The sequence below is a fragment of the Equus asinus genome, chromosome 9 (genome assembly GCF_041296235.1).
Source record: "Equus asinus isolate D_3611 breed Donkey chromosome 9, EquAss-T2T_v2, whole genome shotgun sequence".
Classification (NCBI taxonomy): domain Eukaryota; kingdom Metazoa; phylum Chordata; class Mammalia; order Perissodactyla; family Equidae; genus Equus; species Equus asinus.
The window spans coordinates 92,079,965-92,102,545 of record NC_091798.1 but is presented as its reverse complement, the minus strand read 5'-3'; the positions used below and the strand labels follow the sequence as shown (position 1 = coordinate 92,102,545).

The window sequence follows — 22,581 nt, the reverse complement described above, 5'->3', positions numbered from 1 at the left end:
CTGAACATGTCAGGGTTGAATTTTAGTGTCTTATTTCTAAGTCAAAACTCCCTCATGCACTCAAATTTTCTTAACAGCCATATTTGTTTTTAACCTCTTTGAATCAAGAGCAAACATGATAAATAGCAGATCTCAACCTATTTTTCCCCAAACTGAGTAGTTCCCAAAAGGCAGAAATTCATGTCAGCTGGACTACCACGGATGACCCATTGTCTGGCTGACACAGCGCCTCCCTTAGCTGGCGAGCTGTCTAGAGTAACGGCACCTTCTGATGGCCTGCCAGGGGAATCCTAAGATGGAAAACCTGCTCTGCCATCTGCTTTCCTCTCATGTATGTGGCTTGGGTGGGGAGGAGAGGGCAACAAGCAAATCAGAATCCTCTCAGGCCCTTTCCAGAACTACATGTGCCACTGTGCCAGAGCCAAGCCAGAAGAGGGAGGAAGGGTAGCGTTTAAAAAAAAAGCCCCATGGGGCTGAGTCCGGTAATCGCCCTTCTCCCTGGAGAAACACGGGTGGAAGAACACAGGTTCCACTGCGGGCGCTGAGGACTCAGAACCGCGATGCGCCTTGTCTGTAACTCTGACCACAGGAACAGCTCGATTATGCCACCGAGCAAGTTCTCACACAAACACGCTCCACCCCGTTCAGTCCTCTCCCACCACGCTCTTCTCTAATGGTGACTCAGGAGAAACTACTCCTACCCGGATTCCACTTAGGAACTGAAGCCGAGAACCAACCCAGTCAAGACGCAGCCACTACAGTGTCATGTTACTGACACATCTGCAGCCAGGCAAAGGGAAAGGCATAGTGGAATAGAAAATACACAGAGCCACTCAACTCCTAAGCCTTTGAAAACACCCACGAGCTTCCTTCAAAATTAAAACAAAAAAGGCTGTCATCAACTCTTTCTCAAATTAAATCTATTTTTCCTGAATAGTTTTTTAAAAATGTAAAATGGAAAACTTCCTTATTTTTGTTTTAATTATTACTACTGTAATAGAACTTTCAGGCATTATTTTCATTACAAATTAATGTTTTAGCCACTTGGTGTATTAAATATTTTCTGTGGCTTGGCCTAAATACTATATATACTTTTTTCGCCATGAGAAAATACGTTCTGAGTTCAAAATATCCAACATATAAGCAAGTTGGGACCCCTCTTCCCAACGTGGCTCCTGCTTTCACTGCACTAACCATTTCTTCCGGTGCAGCAGGAGCTGCAGATCCAGCGCCCAGAGGAGCAGAAACAGGAAGGTGAATGGAGGAGGCGGCAGCCCGGGCAGACGTCAGGGAAGAGGCAGAGGGAAAGGCCGCCGCGCTGGCCGCTGCCCCGGCCGCTGGGGGTGGCTGCTGTGGCAGGGCAACTGCTGAGGGCACGCGGGGAGCCGAAGCATCCAAATGAGCAGAAGATTCCGTTTCTTGAACACCAGGGCCATACTCCTCCTTTCTATTATTTGCGAAGTCCATCCCTAGAAATCACAAATTAATTCCATTAAAAGTCTTCCAAGTTAAGATTACTTTTATCCTCCAAATAATGAGAAGACATGATAGCAAAACTTAGTCCTAACAAAAATGTAGAAATCTGTCACACATTGGATACAATGTTCAGTTACCACAGTTTGTCAGTATGAACTGGTTAATGTCAGCAGTAACCACTAAAGACTTCAGACCACTTCCTCCAACATGTGCAAGCTAATGAATAATTTGCTCTTAACGTAAAAGATAAATTGTGGACGCAGCTGGGACCTCAGCTGAGTCAAGCGTGTTGCCATCACAATAACATGGTCACAACAGCCTAAGCATTTATGTCCTTTTGCAGTATTTCACATAACTCTCCTGATAAACGGCCTGGTATCTAAAGCTTTAGAATGATTTTCTGATATCACTATATCCTCTCATTTCCATCTATTGCTCCTGTCCTAACAAAAAAAATGTATTTTAATTGTGATTTTTCAGCAAATAGTAATAGATCAACAAGTTAACTCTAAGATCTTTACTTTAGACATTGTAAAAGAAATGAGTTCTTGCAGGTAGATTAGATAAGTCATGACTTAAGAACATACTCACACACTTAACTGATTTTAGTGACACTCCACATAGTAACCTTTTCTTAAAACTGAACCTTAACCTTAGATCAAAGGGGAGAATAACGGCAGCTTTCAGAAGTTGGACAAAGGGTTTCTTCAAATTTTAGCTATTTTCCCCCTAGTATGAGAATTTGGTTAATATTTCCACTTAAGATTGTATCCCTGTGGTACCAAACAGTGGGGGAAGGGTTTGAAATCGGTCACTGAGATGGACGCTCCCGACATCTGAAGAGGGCACGGTGCAGCCCTGTGTTCACATGGTTTTCCATGTGTCCTCTTTCTACCCAGAAATCTGGGCTTGTGGCTAAGACCTCTTCTTAGACTATCTTCATATAAAATAGAGTAAAAGTCACCTCATTAACAAGTTTAATGAGGATTATAACGCATTGGTCTTTTGAAATCCTTTGATGAAAGGGATTTAATATTAAATACTCCTTTGAAAACTAAAATTTGCAACAAATTTGCTTTGAAAACAAAGCAACACACATACACTGAGCTTTAACATGTTCTTGATAGAAAGTGAGTCTGACTGATTCTTTTAGGTGGGTGGCAGACTTATCTGATGTGGAAGCAGCATAAAGGTCAGGTCTGGCCACAGGGTTCCCTGGCAGAGAAACGGGACCCACTCTGACCAATGCGGGCTGAAGTATGCAGTTCCTGTTTGTCAGATAACTCTAAGTTTAATAATTATTCTAGCTTCACCCGGGATATATTTTTTCAGTTGTAAAGCATTTTCTACTGTTTCTAAAATTGCTTTAAAAATTGGCAGGTATCATTTTAGAGGCCATTTCTATCATCACATTTTGCCTTCTTCATAGAAACTTCTAATTTATAGTCTGTAAGGTTTAGGATACTGTACAATATGAGATGCACTATAAAGAATCAGGACAAATAAGAAAATCAAATATTTACTCTGCTCTAATAAGACAGGTACGTTAGGAACATTGCATTATTAAAAAATTCATAAAAAAACAATTGTTTTAAGGGAAGAAAGGTGGTCAGAAGTGGCTTTTTTCTTGTGAGAATTAAAAATTTTTTGTGCGTGTGTGTTTTTGAGGAAGATTAGCCCTGAGCTAACATCCGCTGCCAGTCCTCCTCTTTTTGCTGAGGAAGACTGGCCCTGAGCTAACCTCCGTGCCCATCCTCCTCTACTTTGTGGGATGCCTACCACAGCATGGCTTGCCAAGCAGCACCATGTCTGCACCCGGGATCAGAACCAGCGAATCCTGGGCTGCCGAAGCGGCACATGTGCACTTAACCGCTAGCACCACCAGGCTGGCCCCTAAAAAAATTTTTTAAATAGCTGTTACTAAAATGCCACAAAACCTAAATATCACAGAGCAAATCCAGCATTAGTCGACACTGAACTTCTGCCTTGGGTAGCTCCACCAATACCTCTGCTGGTGTGTGTCTGACTATTCCTGTCATCTTCATCCTCTCTTGTTATGATAAACAAAGCACAAGGCCACCGGACACAGCTGGGGCCCCAGAACCTGGCATTAGCTGCAGATGACAACAGACTTAAAAAGCAACAGGACAAAACAAATCTTGTTATGTAATTATCAGAATCCATTTTCTCCAAATCCTGTTATGGATATTTGCCTGTAGGAGATATAGCTATATTTGAATTTAAAATTTAAGATGGTAAATTGATGATGGTAAAACACTCTGTCCTAAGTCAGTTCATAACCTTCTTTAGATAGATTATGAGAAAAACGTTTCTTGTAGTTGAGTGCAGGAAGTTCTAATGCTAATAATTTGTCACTTTACTTGTGAAACCCAGTATCTCTTTTTTATAACTTGCTTTTTTACGTTTTTTTTTTTGAGGAAGATTAGCCCTGAGCTAACATCTGCTGCCAATCCTCCTGCCTTCTTTGCTGAGGAAGACTGGCCCTGAGCTACGATCCATGCCTGTCTTCCCCTACTTTATATGTGGGATGCCTGCCACAGCATGGCTTGACAAGAGGTGTGTAGGTCCACACCAGGATCCAAACTGGTGAACCCTGGGTCACTGAAGCGGAACGTGCGAATTTAACTGCTGTGCCACTGGGCTGGCCCGAAACCCAGTATCTCTTATAAGTAGATAATTAAATTCTTTAATTTAATACTTACAAATTTGCTAATAATTAGAACCAAAAGCAGATTACCCTATCATTGGAGGTGGTGAACTTGTTTTCAGCATTGATACTCAATTAAAAGACCATTTATTGGAGAAATCAAGTACTCCTTTGGGTATTAGCAAGATAAACTATTCCCCTTGAGATTCTGTGACTCTAAACTTCTAATTTGCATGTGGGCCACATACTATGGCTGCTTCAGAGAGAAAACCATTTGCTTTAAACTCACTATCATCCACAACACGCATAATAAATGTCTATTGATGCTTTAAAACGAAGGCACAAGCACAGAGAGGTTACTCTACTGGATTGAAATCATGTTAATTACATTACAAAATGAAATTGTCTCATCCATAAATAAACTGTGAGTCTCAAAGAGGATTGGTACAGGGGAATATGGCAAAAATGCTCATGTTGGGAGGCTGACTTCTATTAAGACTGCAATAATTCCATCAAGACTATCAACTTACGTGTTAAAGTACCTTTTGTCTTTTAAAGTGCTTTCAATTCTAAATTTTAAAATTTTAAAGTGCTTTCACGGCATTCCCACAAGAACTGCCTATGAAGCAGTAAGGAAGGTTTATATTATCTACTTTGTTCAGAGAAAGAAAACTAAAAACCCAATGAGGAAAATAGGCCTCGTTGTAAATTGGTGGCAAAGGATTCTAGTCATGTGCTCTTCTAAGCCAGGCCAACGACACTCCAGCACAAAACACTCAGACTCCCGCCAAAACTGGGGCTTTTCTTGAAATAACATTATTTTACTTGCCTCCTATAGGCCTATAGCTGTATCTGTTGAAAGTGAGTTTTAGTTGCGGCTTCTCTTAAACTGGAAGACATGCAATTTTTAAAAATGGGAAAGCATGACTAGGTAAGAAATATTTAACCAACAAAATAGTGCAAGGAATTTGGCTACTTAGGAAAAAACAAAAATAGAAATTTTGTCCTTAAAGACATTAAAATTATTAGCTAAAAGAGCCTTAAAATAATGTTATGCATTCAAAGCATTATTTTAACATTGAGCCTAAATACTTCAGAGTTGACAGTTTACTTAATCAGATCTAAGATACCATAAGTAAGCATGACTGAGTGAATTTTCATGGCAGATTTAAAATTGGATAAGACACCATGAAATCAAAAATACAGTGCCTGGATAAGACATAGCCACTGCAGCAAATTAGCCCTGCAGAACATGCCAATCACTGAAATCGCAAATCCTTTCTGAAAGCAGGCAGAGAATCTTCAGCAAAAGACGAACCTGGATCACTTCTGTTTTGAAATATAGTCATGGCTTCCAGATTTAATGCACACACACCCCTCATGAAAGCTTTCTTCATGGAATCTTCAAACTGCTCTTTTTCTTGCTGCATTCTTTGGATCTCAGCTTTTGCATTTTCCAAAGCACCAGATAACTAAAATAAGGAGAATTTTTTACAAAAGGAAAAGATTTAAGACACAAGGAAGAATATCATTTATTGTAAAAAATAGACTTATACTGTGAAGCTATTTTTATGTGAAATACTAAAAATACTTTACCATATGTCTCTTCTGCTATGGGTCTCAATTTTAAAAGGTGCATCTTACCTGCATGGTCTCCATCAACAAATCATTTTCCTAATCATAAAGTCAAGGTTCAAATAAGGGGAATTTTATACAGTCCCACTGAAGGCTGCTGATGTTTTAATTATACAAAAAGATATGTCATTTCTTACCATAAAACTTTAATGTAGAGTATTAAATAAAATACATTAAGAGCCACAGATAGCCCTCACCCCTTCAGAAAAAAATAACTAATTGCCTGCAATATTAACAGATTTCTTTTTAACTAAACGTTATCTATAGAATTTAAAATGCAAAGTGACATTAGGTGCAACACGCTTTCCCAGAGACCAAATCTAAAGGGACTCCATTTTCTGCATGTCATTTTGAATTGCAGACACTTATTTGTATAATGAAACTTATCTGTAACATTAAGAACTTAGTGTTATAATGATGAAATATATCTATTTTTTACTTTTAATATTTGATTTCAAGAGGCCTACTGCCTTCTTCAATACGGTTTTCATTTCATTTGGGGTCTTCAATGTTTTCCCATGGAAACAATGTTGATTATATGATTAACAGTCAATGGGAGAATAATTTTAGTTTATATACAACTGCTTTATATCAATCTTATAAGAACATAGTTTATTCAAAGTAACATGAGGATAAACATTTGTGTTTTTGGTCTTTATTTCTGGCTAAAGATCAAAAGCAGAAGCATAAGAAGGAATGCTTTCTTAGAGGTGGAAGGATCTGTGTGTGCTTTATATTTCCAAGAGAACGCAGACACGAGAACCAACATGAGTCTGGAGTCTAGAGGTACAGCTGTTTAAAGGAATAAACAGTCTGCGAACCTGGCTTATGACCCTTATTCTTTCCCAGCAGTGTCATTCGAGGCTACATTGCAGTACATGGAATTAGAGAAATGGGTTACTCTTTCTAACCATAAACTAATACTGAACCATGCTACCCATCTTTTTAATTTTTATTAAAACAGTGAAAATAAAAAAAAAAGCTTACCACGGCAACTTTGGTTTCATAATCATTGGAAATCTGGACACAAACTTCTTCAGCTCTCGCCTGGCAAGCTCGTTCCACCACATCCTTCCACTGCTTCTGCACTGTGGAGTGCCAGCCTCTCCAGACTTTCTTCAGGAGAGTTCTCTGGAAGTACTGGTCAGCTAGTTTACCTTCATAAACCTAATGAAGGTAACATACAACCTCAGAAACACAGTGAACTGGTAAATATACTGGTTGTAATTATAATAAACATATCACTGTGGTAAACAGTGTACATACATTATCATTTAATCCTACGTAATCATATTATTGTCATCTGCAGACAGGAGAAGCAGCCTAGAGAGGGAAGGAACCTGCCCAGGTGACATGAGTAGGAAGGGAAAAGCCAGCCTTGCCTCCCTCCGGAGCCTAAGCTCTTATCCATTACATCATTGCTTTATGCAACTAATCAAGTTAGGGGAAAAACAAAAAACCAAATGAAAGGAAATGAGTAACCTGCCACTTGCCATCTTAGTTATGAATTTGCATGATCTTTTAGCTGAAAGCAGGACCAGGAGAGCAGCGGAGAGCGGCTGGAAGGCGGAAACAGTGGTGGCCACGGCTTTCTCTTTGGCTAGGTGGCCACCATCACAAGTAAGATTAATTTAACTTACATACTTTGCCATCATATCTAGTGCCAAACAGATCCAAATAGGAACATATACTACTCTTTTATCAAGAAATTTAAATTCTTTAGAAGAAGTCATTCCGATTTTCAATTTTGAAAAGCTATTCAAAAAAGTGATGGCAGCCTCAACTATTTCAGCTACCATTTAAACATAATATATTCTCATCATATCATATGGTATCAAAACATGCTAATACTCATTTTAAATAGCTCTTTTCAATATGATCAATGTAGATTTAATCTACTGGGATTAATAAAGAAATGGAAGTATTCTTAGAGGAGAAATCCTATTCCACGATACTAACAGCCTTTTCCTAAAATATTAATCTCTTGGAACTAAACGCACAGAGATCACTCCACGGCTCACATGAGCATCGCGTGAAAAAAAAAGTGCACATCCATCCCCTGCATTCAAGTCCCTATACTCTGTCTTCGTGTGAGATGTGGACGTACTATCATACTGTTCCACTTTGCATACAGTAATTTATTATTCTCTCTCAGTTTCTATTTACTCTGATATACTGATTCAGCTCTTATTTAATCAAAATAAAAGATGTTCAAGTTTAAATTATATGCAAACTGAGGATAATTTTTAAAAAGCTATACACAGCTTTCTTTGATTTTCATTCCAAGGTAAGTCTATGCAACAAACCTTTACACAATTTTATAGTGTATAAATACAGTACTGTCTCTTTACAAAGAGGATGTTTCAGGCATTTTAGAAGTAGAAACAATATAGGAAGTACATGGTATATTAAAGATTATAAATTCTTTCTCCACATAATCACGTCTGGGGTCAAATCTGTTCAAGTGGTTCCATTACCAGGACATTTGTAATTTAGGTACAATCCTTATTAACCTACTATGAAGTAGGAAATGATATACCAATAGGTCTATAAAATATAAGAGGTATTTTTTTCCCAAATTATACCAAAATCCTTTGAAATAAAAGCAACGTTAAATTGTAAATTTATTTTGACTTATTAGAAAACAAATCTTTCTTTGACTTTAACAAGGGTTCTAATCCGCGATCCTAAATCCTCTTAGTGCGGAGGTCTCATATCTTGTCAGTCTTTTCATTTTGCACTTACGTCCTGTCGAGATTTGACGTGGCCAATTCGCCAGTGGAAGAACGTTCTCATCAATTCTGTCCTTTCCTTTTGCCTGCCTAAGGCATGAGACAAGCTAGAAATCACCTGTAAACAGCAATTAACCCAATTATTGTGATGTTACAAGAACAGCAATTGGTAAAGGTATTTCCTCACATATCAAAAAATGCTGGAGAGAATACCAGTGGATTGCTACTATATTCATCCAGCCTCATCTCAGTCTTATCTTTAAAAAGACCAAACTCTCCTCAACTCGGATGCACTACACATCAATGAACGAAGGGGAACAAGAGAGGAAACAATTCTCGTTGTGTCTTGGTAATCACCAAAAAAAGTTTATGTGTATGAAAATTAATACGGTCATTGACATTTAATTCAAGACAAACAACTACACATTTGAAAGTTTTCCCACACATACAGAAAGTCTTTATTTACTAGACTTGAGGGCAGGGACCAGGTGTTAAATGTCTTTCTAGTCCCTCAATACTTCTAGCACCTTGATTAGAAGTTTCTCAACAACTGTTTAATGATTTTCTGGATTCAACAAACTCGTAAAAGAAAACAATGGTTATACTTTGGTGTACTTCCTCAGTGATATTATTCTTGCTCTTTTTTAAAAAAGAATCTACGAAAGCTTTTAAATCCTAAGATAATATTCTCTCTTAGAAAGAAGTGACTAACTGAAATATCTATCTAAAACGGCCACATCAAAAAGAGACTTAGTAAATTGGGCACATTTACTGAGACATTTATTCTGGTCCTTCGTTAAATAAATTCAAAAGTGGAAAAGGGCACCCATTCTCAGAGACTGGTACATTCTATTTCTTAAGCTGCAGGGTGGCACATTGCTGTACAGTTTATTCGTGTTCAAAAACTGGACAGAGGTGTACACTCTTTTTCTGTGTGACACTTTGAAATAAAAAAATTAAATTTAAAGTATTTAAAAACCTTAGGACTGTTTTGAGGGTAATAGAGAAAATGGCTGACATTAATATCTATTGTTTCAAAAAAGTAAACCATGTAAAATGTTCAATTTTATATTCCACACTGCAACACCAAAAGAAGTGTATACTTTTAAAAACATCATCTTTATCTAGTTCATGAAAGCGGTGAGCAGTGTCTGCAGACGAGGAGCTGAGGTGTCTGCTCTGAGTCCCTCTGCTCTGAAAGCCACTATCCTCCTGGCTGCCCATCTGCTTTGTTCAGGGTGCTGTCGGGAGGCACAAATTAGCACAGACTTGAACGTTACTCCCAAGTTCTTAAGAGGCTAACAGAAAGTGAAATAAAAGGTGCTCTCTGTGTTTATCAATAAAGTGAAGAAAGACATATCACAAACAGAATGTGAGATACGTAAATAACCCCTAAAAGGATAGTTTAAAATGTGGGTAATGCTGGCTCCCTGATGTTCTCTCTCTTTCTTTTTTTGATGAGGAAGAATGGCCCTTAGGTAACATCTGTTGACAATCTTCTTCTTTTTGTTTGAGGAAGATTGTCACTGAGCTAACATCTGTGCCAATCTTCCTCTATTTTGTATGTGGAACACCGCCATAGCATGGCTTGATGAGTGGTGTGCAGGTTTGCGCCCGGGATCTGAACCTGTGAACCCCAGACTGCTGAAGCAGAGCGTGTGAACTCAGCCACTACGCCATGGGGCTGGTCTCCTGACTCTCTTAAGGGCAGTTAGGAAGAAAAGAAAAAATTAGGAAGAAAAAACTAGAGTTCCATACTTAGCACGCACTGTTAAAACTTCAAGAACACCAAAGCTGACGGCAAAGATAAAATGACATGAACCTGGCATGCTTTATAGGAAGAATAAATCTTATTTCTATGCATCTGTTTTTCTACCAGTTTCTGAAGAGATTTTTCCTTTACATCTTGTTATGACCTAAATAATCATTAGTTCCTGGCATTTATCACCTAGCAAGACATTTACTGACTCTCAGTTAAAAGGAAAGCGAATGAAGAAGACCTCGTCTTTTCTCCCAATGGAGACTTCATAAGCCTTCTGCAGCTCCCTCAAGCTGTTGATCTGGCTGCACAGTTGTTTCAAATGTGCTGCATGTTTTTCTTTCTCTTTTTTCATTTCCATTCGGTGCCAGTCAATGAAATTAAGTCTCCATTTACTTAGTTCAGATAGGATGTTTGTCTGAAAGATAAGTATACTGACAATTAAGTAGTTTGTTCCTTAATACTGCTTCCAAAAATTACACTAAATTAAGAAACATTACAGAAAAAAACAGAAGAAGCAATCAACATAACAGCTATTCAAAAACTCAGAACACACTAATGAAAACGTCTGCAGTTGGACAGTCATGGCTCTTCGGGCTCACTGACGGTACTAAGGACATGGATTGTTTCCTATTTTAAGTTACTTTGTATGTAATCTTGTTGTCATTAAAAAAAAATTCAGGTCTCATCTACCAATAAACAGGTCCTTTGTTTATTCAAGGACATAAATGGCCATCTTAAGATGGATCAGGGAAAAAAGAAATGCAGGGCTAAGGCCTCGGCTGCACCACAGGACTGGGAGCCATACAGACAGAGGGGACACTGGGACACATGGGAGCCGATGCTTTCTTCCCCCAAACCCCTCTCATAGCCGTCACCTGACAACCAACTGCCATGTCTGATCCCGCTTTACCCTACTGCCTGGTATAAATAAAAGGACCAAATAATCGTGGTATAAAAAAAAATCGGACAACAATACAGTTAGAATTTAAATGGCTGGTGGGACACCACTCCAACGAACTCATGCCATGATTAGAATATGAAGCCTGGTCATGGGGAGAAAATGACAGAAATTATACTAAAAGATTACTTCTAGAATTTAAGATTCCAAATAACAGAGAAATATAAATGTCACAGAAATCTCATGACCATAATTTCTCCATGTATGTGAATATTGAGCTTAGTCTTCTCAAACTATGTTTGAGAAAAACTTTCATTTTCTCCATTATTTCTTTAAATAGCAAAAAACTTGCCATATCCATAATTCTTTGTTTTACTTAGAGGTCACTAATATCACCAAACTAAAAATCAATTTTTATAAATTTATCAGGTATATATTGTGGTTGCTGTTAGAGTGCCTATAAAATGAATACACGTTATTAAAATTGGCTCTTAAGTTTCATATAAAAGGAGACATTTCCATTTGTCACAGCTGTGACATTGTAAAGGGTCAACAGGTGTCTCACTCACACACGCCGAGCCTTTCAAAACACCTGAGAAATTCAGTGGAAGACGCAGAGCTGTTCCAGCAACTATTTAAAGTCTTGCTATTTAAAGTGTGTCTCTGAACCAGTAGCATCACCTGGGAGCTTGTTGCAAGTGCAGCACCTCGGACCCTGGCCCAAACAACTGACTAAGGAGCCGCAAGTTAACAGGACCCCCAGGCGATTCGTACGGACATTAAAGAAGGAGAAGCACAGATTTAAGATGCTGGACTGATCTTGGGAAACCAAAGATTTTTGTGTTTTTTAACCTTTTAATTAAAAGAAAAGAAGAATAAATGGTGGAATCGAGAGCAAAACTGTTACACTACATATTAAACAAGTGTAACTGAACAACCGTAATACCTTAAGACCTGAACTCCAAAGATCAAGTACATTTTCCATCTTCTCGAGATTTTCATCTGAAATAAGAAAATCGCTCACAACTATTTCATGGACATCTGCAGGACTAGAAATAGACCGTGGTGAGGAAGAATCGCCTAAAAGATTAGAACTGAAAAAATCCATGACCGGGTGAGAAGGCTTCCTTGGTGATGACACTGGTGACAATCCTACAATAAAAGAAAAGCAGCAGCGGTCAAACCAAATTGAAAAGAACCCAAATCAGTAAGGAGTCATATTAGAAGGCTAGAAGATATCAGCTACCTATGGAGGCTGAGAAAAATGCAGAGAAATGACCTTTCAGTGTACTTAATCTGGCTATTTTTCATTTCAATATTGTCACTGATGTAGGACTGACCAGCATGAGATGACTCCCACACCTCTCTCCTCCCACAAATGACCTCTATCCCAAATAACAATGCTCTGTGCAGCCAGGTCCAGCCTGAGCTGAAAGTATTAACACCCACTTCATCATATCAACATTTACTAGGTGCTTTCTATGTTCCTGTAATAAAAACTTCATACAGATTAGCTCTTATAATCCATGCTACCCTAAGAAACAGCTATTATCCTCTCCATTTTACTGTTAAGGAAACTGAGGTTCATAAACAGTTAAGTAATTGACCAAGGTCAGATGGTTGTATATAGGTCACTATTACCTTATGTAAAACACGGGGAGGAGTTTTAACACTGCTAAAAAGCAATACTATAAGTAGGAAGAGATCAGCAATTTAGTTTCTCAGATACTCAGTTGTAAGGCACCCTGTTAGCCTTGAACACCTCGGTGAGAAATATATACCTCTCTCTCTACGTGTGTACACATATACCTAACTCCCAGCCCTGCCCCTGTGCCTGGGGACGCGAAGATGGGTGGGAAAGGGGATGGGGGAGACCCACGGCCAGAAAGAGAACTGGGATCTATCTTTAAAAAGTACAAAATAGGAAGAGTTACTATTTTATGACATGTATGTTGGAATAGAGACTATAAATCATCATTTGTCATGTGTCTCACTTTTGTTACAAGTGTCCTGATAACCAAGATTGAAGGGCTTTCCTCTCTTCCTCACTGAATGAATCAAAGATAAATCTACTATAGGACTTGTTACTTGAAAGTAGATCTTTTAAGAATTCTTTGCAAAAGGGAAAATCATTCTCAAATATATGTATTTTGCATAACAAATCTATCAACAAACTGCTCAGGCTGCTCACACTATGAAACACTATCTCCACGTTCTGAAGATGGTCAAAGAACCCAAAGAATAAGGCAGAATGACAAAGTACACGAATATTATTCTCTTTTATAGATTTTACCAACTAGACCTACACTCATGGAAAAGCAATAGGCTCTATATTTTTTAAAAATATACATTCACCTTAAAAAAATAGAATCATATCACTGAAAACTTGGAAGGCCCTTCAGAAACTACACTGCCCAAGATTTTCATTTACAAGGGAGGAAGCTAAAGGAGAGTGGCAGGTCTTACGTGGTGGCTGAAATGGCCAGCACACTAAATGACAGAGAATCACACAGTAAGAAAGGCGTTCCACGTCAAAGAAGTTCCAGTCTGGGGCTAGCGTGCTTTCAAGAACTGTAACCCTTGGTAATCTCTCCTTTCAACAAGGAAAGCAGAACACACCACCACCAACAGCATTTAACCAAAATTTAATAACTTCATTTAAATTATATATAAATACACTTTATATATATATATAACTTTATATTTTACATATAAAATACAAAAATAACTGCATTTATTTTTACCATTGCTTTCTATTTGTAATAAGTGTATATTAATTTTATGCTATAATCAGTAATGACAGGTAGAAATTTTCCTTGATAGAACAGGTAGTATTAAAGATAGGACAAAAACCATTAAGTTGGTACACAAATGCCTGAAAGTTGGGAAACAAGGCATTGTTTTATGAAAAAATTTAAATTGGCCAAATTATCTGACATCCCATTAAATCTTTTAAAATATTTGCTCTCTAACCTAGCAGTTTTAAGGATGCTACACACTACAATACATTAATTTGTATTAGTCTTAATTGTACTATTTTAAATATTCTTAATAAATTAGAAACAATAGCATTTTAAATATTGCCAATAAGTAATATGCTGAAATTATTCCTCTTACTACATAGACAATGCTCATCAGACTGCAAAATGCTAGGCTTGGGCATCTCGTTTTGAAGGTCATCTTGGCATACAACCACTGGAACAGGTACAGAGGCGCGACTCCACTAAGAGACATGCATTTGCTACAGTGTTGTTTTAACTTTGACTTTTTATAATAGTCAAAGAAAGTTCAAATAAAACTCCAGCTGTCATATAAGAGCCAAGAATAACAAGAAGGTGTGAAAAGTCCCCAGGTGACAGTGATCCACGCCACTGACCAAGAAGAACCCCTGGAGGAGATGCTCGCCATCAGAAGCCAACAGCCTGAATAAGCTCAGTAACATCTTAGACTTTGAATAAAAACAAGCTAAGGTAAAGTCATACCATCTGTTTTTGAATGACTTGATATATTGAAGTCACATCCTTTTCCAACTTCCATCCTCGTTTCTCTTACTACAGAGCTATTTCCTGCTGAAAAGAAAGAAATTTTTTATGAATTAAACCAAACTCCTCTTAAATGCCTAATCATACATTCCTAATTCAAAGAAGTAGCAGTACACAAGTAAGAGTTTAGAGCAAGCAAAAACAACATGCTGGGGACACAGGAAAACTAAGATGAAGAACGAGAAGCAAGAAAAAAATCTGAGACTAGAAAAGGGCTTATCGTCTCATTAGCAAGCTCAATTTCACTCAACAAATACGGATGAAAGAGAATTCAGTCCACTACAGCGTTCAGTTCACACTAACAGAAGAAGTGGACGAACGACATCAGAACTTAGACAACACTATGCTATCTCACACCTTTGGATATTTCCAGGGGTCTGATGCCTTTCATTAGCTGCAGTCAAACTAAAGTGACACTGGTTCCCCCAAAACAGGGACTTCCCTACTTTCACCTCAGGAACTTTAGTCAATATATGGTGGTGAAAAGGAAACTAGGAAAGACCTCACAAGAATGGTGTGTCAGAGGCTTATACTTACTTTGCCAACTTCGACACACCCTACTCATCCTAAGCAATGGCAACCCCAAGAATAAAGAGAATGTGATGATAAATTTACATGGTCCATTCTAACCAAGCCTACATGTGAATCAAGATATCTAAATTCACTGCATATTGTAGGCTTAGATCTCAAATCCTTTTTGGAAAAGGCAGAACATAAACAAATAAATACCTTACATGTTAGAAAAGAGCAGGGGTCTTAGATCCCAAGTGGTTACCTTGAAGGCTGGAAAGGTGGGGCCAGGAAGGAATTCTGGTGCGGAGTCAGTGGGAACAACAGTACAGCAGTACTGTAGCCAAGGGAAAAGGAAGCAAGCTGTCAGGGACCACCTTCAGGGCAGGGGTGGAGGGCTAACACACTCACGGCCTGACTACACTTGTAAGAGGGCAGGCAGCACTCTGGGTTTGCTCAGCAGGAACTGCATGTTGATGTACTGGTGTAATCAAAACATGGTCAAGATCACTGATGTAGAACAAATAAATCCAAGGGTCATATCTCTTGAAGATCAATAAAATTTGGGTAGAAAATACTCAGTGAGGGAATATTTCAGTGGTAGAATAAATATACATATTTTAAGGTTCTGGTCCTATTTGTCGATCCAGTGCAGCAGGCTGAACATTGAGGAGCAATGAAAACTCCATGTCTACAGAGGGAGAGGGACCACAGACACTAGGACTATGGCTTACCAGAAACCCAGGAGCTTGCTCACTCTGAGTAGGCTTTGTCATGGGCCTTCAAGGAGGAATCCTTGGAGTTATGCCTATCATTAATAATTGCCTATTTTAGGAGGGCTTTCTGTGTCCTTTGAAAGAATACTTATTTAGAGTGAGCTGTTTGAGATCTTATACTTTACTGAATAAGGAACAAACAGGTAAAAGGAGCTTTATCCTCCTTTCTCCACTTTTCACTCATCTATCAACATACATCCCGGTTTGTATTAGTTCTCAATTCTGTCACTGAAATGGTCCAAAGATGGATTCACCTTTGTGGTGATCATCCCAATGGTCCTCCACGCCCATATAAATACCACTGCCAAAGGCCGAGCACATGGTTCATAAAGTTACGGGGTTCTAAGGACTACCCATGGGCCATCTTTCATCTGGGGGCTTTGGCATTTCATTTCCAAGATAATCCTGGCAGATAACCACTGGAACAAGTACAGAGGTACAACTCCACTAAGAGACATGCTGTTGCTACAAGATTGCTTTATCACTTTTCATAAAAGTAATAGTCAAACTAAGTTCAAATAAAAATTCAGCTGTCATATAAGAGCCAAGAATAAACAAAATAAAATGTAAAAACTCCCCCCAGATGATAGCAATACACACCATTGACTGGAAAGAATCACTGGAGAAGATTTCCACAATCATAAGTCAACAGAATTGATAAGCTCAATAACATCTTAAATTAAGAGATATCTTGAAAAATATACATAACCTTGATTATCGAGAATATCATCAATTACAGGAGGAATTCTACCATCTGGCACCACTTCTCCCTTAGAATGAGACGGCTGTGAAACACTTGATTCAATATTTGGAGTCACTATAGCATAGCGAAGCAGTTCTTCATACTCCTCCTACGAGAAGCCAATAATAAACATGTATTACATCACTGTCACAATGAGCACTCAGGCAAAAGAACCACAGAGACAGAGCCAAAGATGTCCTCCACTTCAGTTCTCACAGCAGTGTTCCCAGGTAGTGGGGATGCGGACTTGTGATTTATGTTTTTCATTCATCATCATTTACTTACTCTGTTGTGGTAAGTAAAATTCTTAAAAAAAAATCCAACCCCAATCTCTTCTAGGGTGGTGCCTTGGTATCAGATTCCTTCAGCATGTGGACTTAACAAAGGTAACACAAAGATCACCCAGAGTCGCTCCCTAAAGCCAACCAGCACCTGCGGCACAGAAGAGCCCTCCCTCCACGGGCAGCTGCCTGCAGGCGGGCAGAGACACCAGCCCCTGCTCTGAGCTTCTGTACTGTGGTTCAAAGACTGCACAACAGGCAGGCCTAGGGGTGAAAGGTAGATAAACAGGCAGACAAAATGAGAAAATTGCAGCTCTCTATCAGGACAGGTTAGCAAACAATTATAACATTAAAGATAAAGCTCAAGGCTTTGTAAACCCTTTTCTTTTTTCAGATACGAGGGCCTTCTTGGTCATTTCTTGTAGCGGGGGTTGGGGGGGGGGATCTTGTGGTAATGAACTCCCTCAGCTTTTGTTTATCTGGGGAAGTTTTTATTTCTCCATAATATCTGACGGATAGTTTCACTGGATAGAGTATTCTTGGCTGAAAGTTTTTGTCTTTCAGAATTTTGAACATATCGTTCCACTCTCCTCTAGCCTGCAAGGTTTCTGCTGAGAAATCCGTTGAAAGCCTGATAGGGGTTCCTTTGTATGTTATTTTCTTCTGCATTGCTGCCCTTAATATTTTTTCCCTGTCATTTTTTGCCAGTTTTACTAAATATGCCTTGGAGAAGGCCTTTTTACATTGATATAATTGGCAGTTCTGTTAGCTTCTTTTACTTGTAAATCTAGCTCTTTTCTAAGGTTTGGGAAGTTCTCAGCTATTATTTCTTTGAACAAGCTCTCTGTTCCTTTCTCCTTCTCTTCTCCCTCTGGAATACCCATGATCCTTATGTTGCATTTCCTACTGAGTTGGATATTTCTCAGAGAATTTCTTCATTTCTTTTTGGTCTTAGTTGTCTCTCCTCTTCCATCTGAAGCATTTCTATATTTCTGTCCTCAAAGCTGCTAATTCTGTCCTCCATAATATCAGCTCTGTTATTTAGGGACTCCAGATTTTTCTTTATCTCATTCATTGTGTTTTTCATCTCCAACATTTCTGATGGGTTTTTCTTTAGTTTCAATCTCTTTTGTAAAGAATTCCCTCCATTCATTAATTTTGTTCCTAATTTCATTGAACTGCATTCCTGAATTTTCTTGTAACTCATTGAGTTTTTTTATGATGGCTATTTTGAATTCTCTGTCTTTTAGATTGTAAATTGCTGTGCCTTCAGGATTGATTTCTAGGTGCTTGTCATTTTTCCTTCTGGTCTGGAGTATTAAAACACATTTTCATACTATTTCGTGGCATGGATTTATGCCTTCACATGGTGGAAGTATCTGGTCACAGATTCCACCTGCCACCATGGTGGGGGCAGGGGGGAATGAACTATGTATTTGAGCCCACCATGATCCCTGGTGTCTGTGCCTGTCCTTTGGAATCTATGGTGACACAGCACATCTGCTATTGCCCACTCCCTGCTGCTGCTTTACAAATGTATGTGCATGAGCTCTGGTGGGGATCCCTTGCTCTGGCCGAGCTGGTGTGCGGGGTGTGTGGAGGGGCGCATTGTTTCATGTGTGCAATCCCGGGGGCGTTCCCGCTATGCTCTTGCTAGCTGATCTCCTGGGGAGCTGGCTTGATGAAGACACCCCTGCAATTCCTTGGCCTCCTCTGTGTGGGGCTTTCCCATGGCTGGGAGGCAGCTTGGAGAGTGAAGGTGTTCCTGAAGAGAGCTGCCTGTCCCCACTCATCTCACAGAGCCACGTGCAGTTCTGTGCCCTAGATTGCTGTTGGGGAGGGAGATGAGATCCCCTTACCTCCTTCTACTTCCTCCCAAGGGTCCAGCTCCTGCACCTTCAGATGTATGGCTGTGTGGGTCTCTCAGATGTCTATTGTGTTATGTGAATGTCCTCTGTTGGTTTATGAATGTCCTTTCCATTGCATCTTAGTGGGGAAAGTCTAAGTGATAAGCTCACTCTGCCATGATGCTGATGTCATTCTCTTAAATTTTGTGTTGGTTGGAATAAAACTGTTCCTGCTATCGATGTACATATGTCAAATTTTTATAACCATGTCATAGATTGGAGGGATGTAGCTCTGCACAAGTTTATTTTTTGTTTTAAGTTCACACCTGTACACATCTGCTCATATAAACTGTACAAGTGAGCAGACAACTATAACACATGTGGGCCACATAAACTACAAACCACTCAAACTCATGCACATCTGCTGGGGCCAGTACCTCCTTAGGACACAAGAGTGATGAGCTGTGCAATAGCAAACGACTTTGTGCTATGTCACCTGCTTATCATAGTACACAGAGTTTTAGCACTTATTCTACGTTTGAGTCTTTTGAGAGCATCTTGTGTGAATTTTACATCTATGATAAAGAGTTTGAAAATGCGATTGATTTTGTTGGTGATTCAACAGTGAATCAAAAATTTTCTATCTATTCTTTTTTATGCTTTGGGTCACTTAAACTGAAGATAAGATATGCTATTAAAAAGCTACCATTTTCAACTACTTATGTTGAGAATCAGAATTTTCCTGATATTATGTAATCCAAGCAAAATACAGAAGCAAATTGGACATCTAGCCTTATAAATACCTGCACTGCTCTTCCATCACCCCCCAACTGCACATGCACGTTTATCAAGGCGGCTTCATCCTTTTTGCTAACTGCCTTTGTGAGAAGTAAATGTCACAAATTTGAATTTATGAAATAAATTTACACAACATAGTACTGCTTTAATCTTTTTATACTGGAATTTGAAGTAAAATTGTTTGAAAAAAGGGTTTATGATTGTAGATCTTTGAAAACTGCTTGTCTTTAGCATAATTAAATGTAAAAGAGTGACTTGGTTTCAGTTTCAACCTTCATATGTTTAACATAGATTACTTATATACTGTAAATGTTAGTTATAGCAAATACAGACTTTTACACATATTAAGGCTAATGACAGAAGAGAAACACAGAGAGATATTCCACAGAGAGAACCTTTAGACAGCTCAATCATCAGACTCCCTTTCATGTTGCTACAGGCAACTCCTTTGTCAGTGATGTACCCTTCACAACAATAAACATGTCTGGGTTTTAAACTTACATTTCCTGATAGAAAATAAAAGTTAGTATTTCACATAATGGTTACCACTGAGGTAGAAGGCTCTTATTAGAAAAAAATCATTTAGAATATCAGAGATACATTTAATTTTTATGTTGACAAAAATGACTGTAATTCTTTAAAGAGATTTAAATATGTTTTAATTTTAAAAATACACTTCCTGAACCATATCAGTTTTCCAGTTTTTACAATAAAAGGAAATTCCCAAATAGTCTGATAAATTGAGGCCATACACAAGATATTTCACTGGTTCCTATAAACCTGAATGTATGAGTCAGTCCTAATAAGCTAACTAGCAAAATGTATACAATTTCAAGTACAATAACTACCTATGGTAGAGACGGCTAAGAGTCCAGCAGCATCTATTTCCTTTATTTCTTTAAGTTAATAAAACTCCAGGGTTTGACCGGGGCAAATGGCCACCCAGCGACATTTCTCAGCCTCCCTTGCAGCAGGTGCGGCCAAGAGACCTGGTCTATGGGATCTGAATGGAAATGATGTGTACAAGTCCTTAAAAAGGAAGCTGCTTGTTTCCTAGTCAGCTCCTCCCATGGGCTAGAGGTGGCAGTAAGCCAAAACCTGACAATGCAATCATGGTCAGCACCCTAGGGCATGGCAGAGCAACAGAGAAGAGACTGGGTCCTCAGATGGCCACAAGACTATGTACCAACTCAGATTTTTATGAGACAGAAAAAAAACTTTGTCACTCACTTAAACCACTCTTATTTGGTTCCTGCTAAAGCAGTCAAAACATCACCCTCTTATACTTCCCAAAGAGCCAAAGCAAACTTGATTTTGGCACAGAACATGTAAGAGTGTGGCTGTTATGGACTGAATGTTTGTGTTCCCCCAAAATTCCTATGTTGAAGCCCTAACCCCCAGTGTGGCTGTATTTGGAGATTGGGCCTCTAAGGAAGTGATTAAATGAAAAGGTTAAATGAGGTCATAAGATTAGGGCCATGATCCAACAGGATTAGTATCCTTATAAGAAGAGACAACGGAGAGTGCGCTCGCTCTCGCCCTGCGCACGTGCACTGAGGAAAGGCCACGAGAAGGTGGCCATCTGCAAGGCAGGAAGAGAGTGCTCACCAGACACCAACCCTGTCAGACCTTGATCTGGTACTTCTCACATCCAGAACTGAAAGAAAATAAATTTCTGTTGATTAAGCCACCCCGTCTAAGGTATTTTGTTATGACAGCAGAAGACTAATATAGTGGCTATCTTTTATTTGTATTTTGAGGTCAATCAACTCTTTAGCAACTTTATCCTCCTTCGCTTCTCCTCTGGTGGCAATTACAACTATAGTTAGCCAAGTCAGCTTGGCTCAGTTAGTACCACAGAAATAAAGTGTCCCTGTAGGAATGGAGGGGAAGTAGAGGTCAGCGGTTTTACTGTAGCTTCCCTAGTCTGACTTCTGAAAAGGAAAAAAGATGCGAATATATATTTCAAAGTTCCCACAACAATTACTATGAGTTAAAGGGGTGATAACTAGGTATATAATACTAGTATACAATGTACATATATATACATTTTAAGGAAAGATTTTAAAAATCAGTTATTTAAACAATGATTTTAGTTTCATATATGTAGATATAGGCCAAAAGGGCCTTTTTTTTTGGGGGGGGAGTGAGGAAGATTGGCCCTGAGCTAACATCTGTTGCCAATCTTCCTCTATTTTATGTGGGATGCTGCCATAGCGTGGCTTGACGAGCAGTGCTAGTTCTGCGCCCAGGATCCGAACCCGTGAACCCCTGGCCACCAAAGTGGAGTGTGGAAACTTAACCACTATACCACCAGGCCGGCCCTCAAATGGGTGATTTTTAGTTAATGATCAAAATAAGTAATATTGTCTTATTTAACTGTCAAAGACAGCCTGTCTTAAGGCAAACAAGATCCTAGAATAGAAACAAAAACTTGCAATTTTGCACCCTCACCCCCAATAGCTGGGCTGATGTGATCGTAAAACATAGCTGAACCCATACATAGCAAGGGAGGCCAGGGCAACTGGCCGACAGTTTGGAGTTGTGCTGAGAGGAAGTTATCAGTGAAAGGCACCATGGATGCTGCCCATCCTTCAGCATTTATAATCGACAGTTTTATGGAGCATTCACATAACTGAGACAGTAATGAAAACTCCCTTAAGAGGAACATTGATTTATGAGGGGCTTTTGTATCAAATGTTTAGTTTTACATATTTACTGTATATGTAAAAGTATATATTATTTGCGGTATTTATATTATGAAACGTTTCCAGTAATGTAATATGGGCAGGTTTTCAACTGTAGTCAAGAAACAGTAGGGTGGTAAATTGAGGGTCACTAATAAACAGAATCTCTGTTGGACTGACACTCTAAACAAGGAACCAATAAGACAAAATGATTTCTGGCATGTCTA

The 22,581-nt window shown here is 38.9% G+C and overlaps 1 protein-coding gene across 3 annotated transcripts in view; it reads right to left on the bottom strand.

Annotated features, from left to right (window-relative positions):
* The window catches only part of POC5 (POC5 centriolar protein), a 33,409-nt gene that overhangs the window by 4,430 nt on the left and 6,398 nt on the right, over positions 1-22,581 (bottom strand). The window contains exons 3-10 of one of the 3 annotated variants that reach the window (XM_014830065.3): positions 16,709-16,850; positions 14,654-14,737; positions 12,118-12,323; positions 10,512-10,688; positions 8,525-8,629; positions 6,767-6,946; positions 5,463-5,616; positions 1,195-1,469 (exon numbers count right to left, since the gene is read on the bottom strand). In XM_014830065.3, coding sequence (XP_014685551.2) covers positions 1,195-1,469; positions 5,463-5,616; positions 6,767-6,946; positions 8,525-8,629; positions 10,512-10,688; positions 12,118-12,323; positions 14,654-14,737; positions 16,709-16,850 — 1,323 coding nt within the window. Of the gene's footprint in view, positions 1-1,194; positions 1,470-5,462; positions 5,617-6,766; positions 6,947-8,524; positions 8,630-10,511; positions 10,689-12,117; positions 12,324-14,653; positions 14,741-15,488; positions 15,556-16,708; positions 16,851-22,581 lie in introns of those variants that run through there. The other 2 variants (XM_014830064.3, XM_070517925.1) reach the window with 2 other exon arrangements.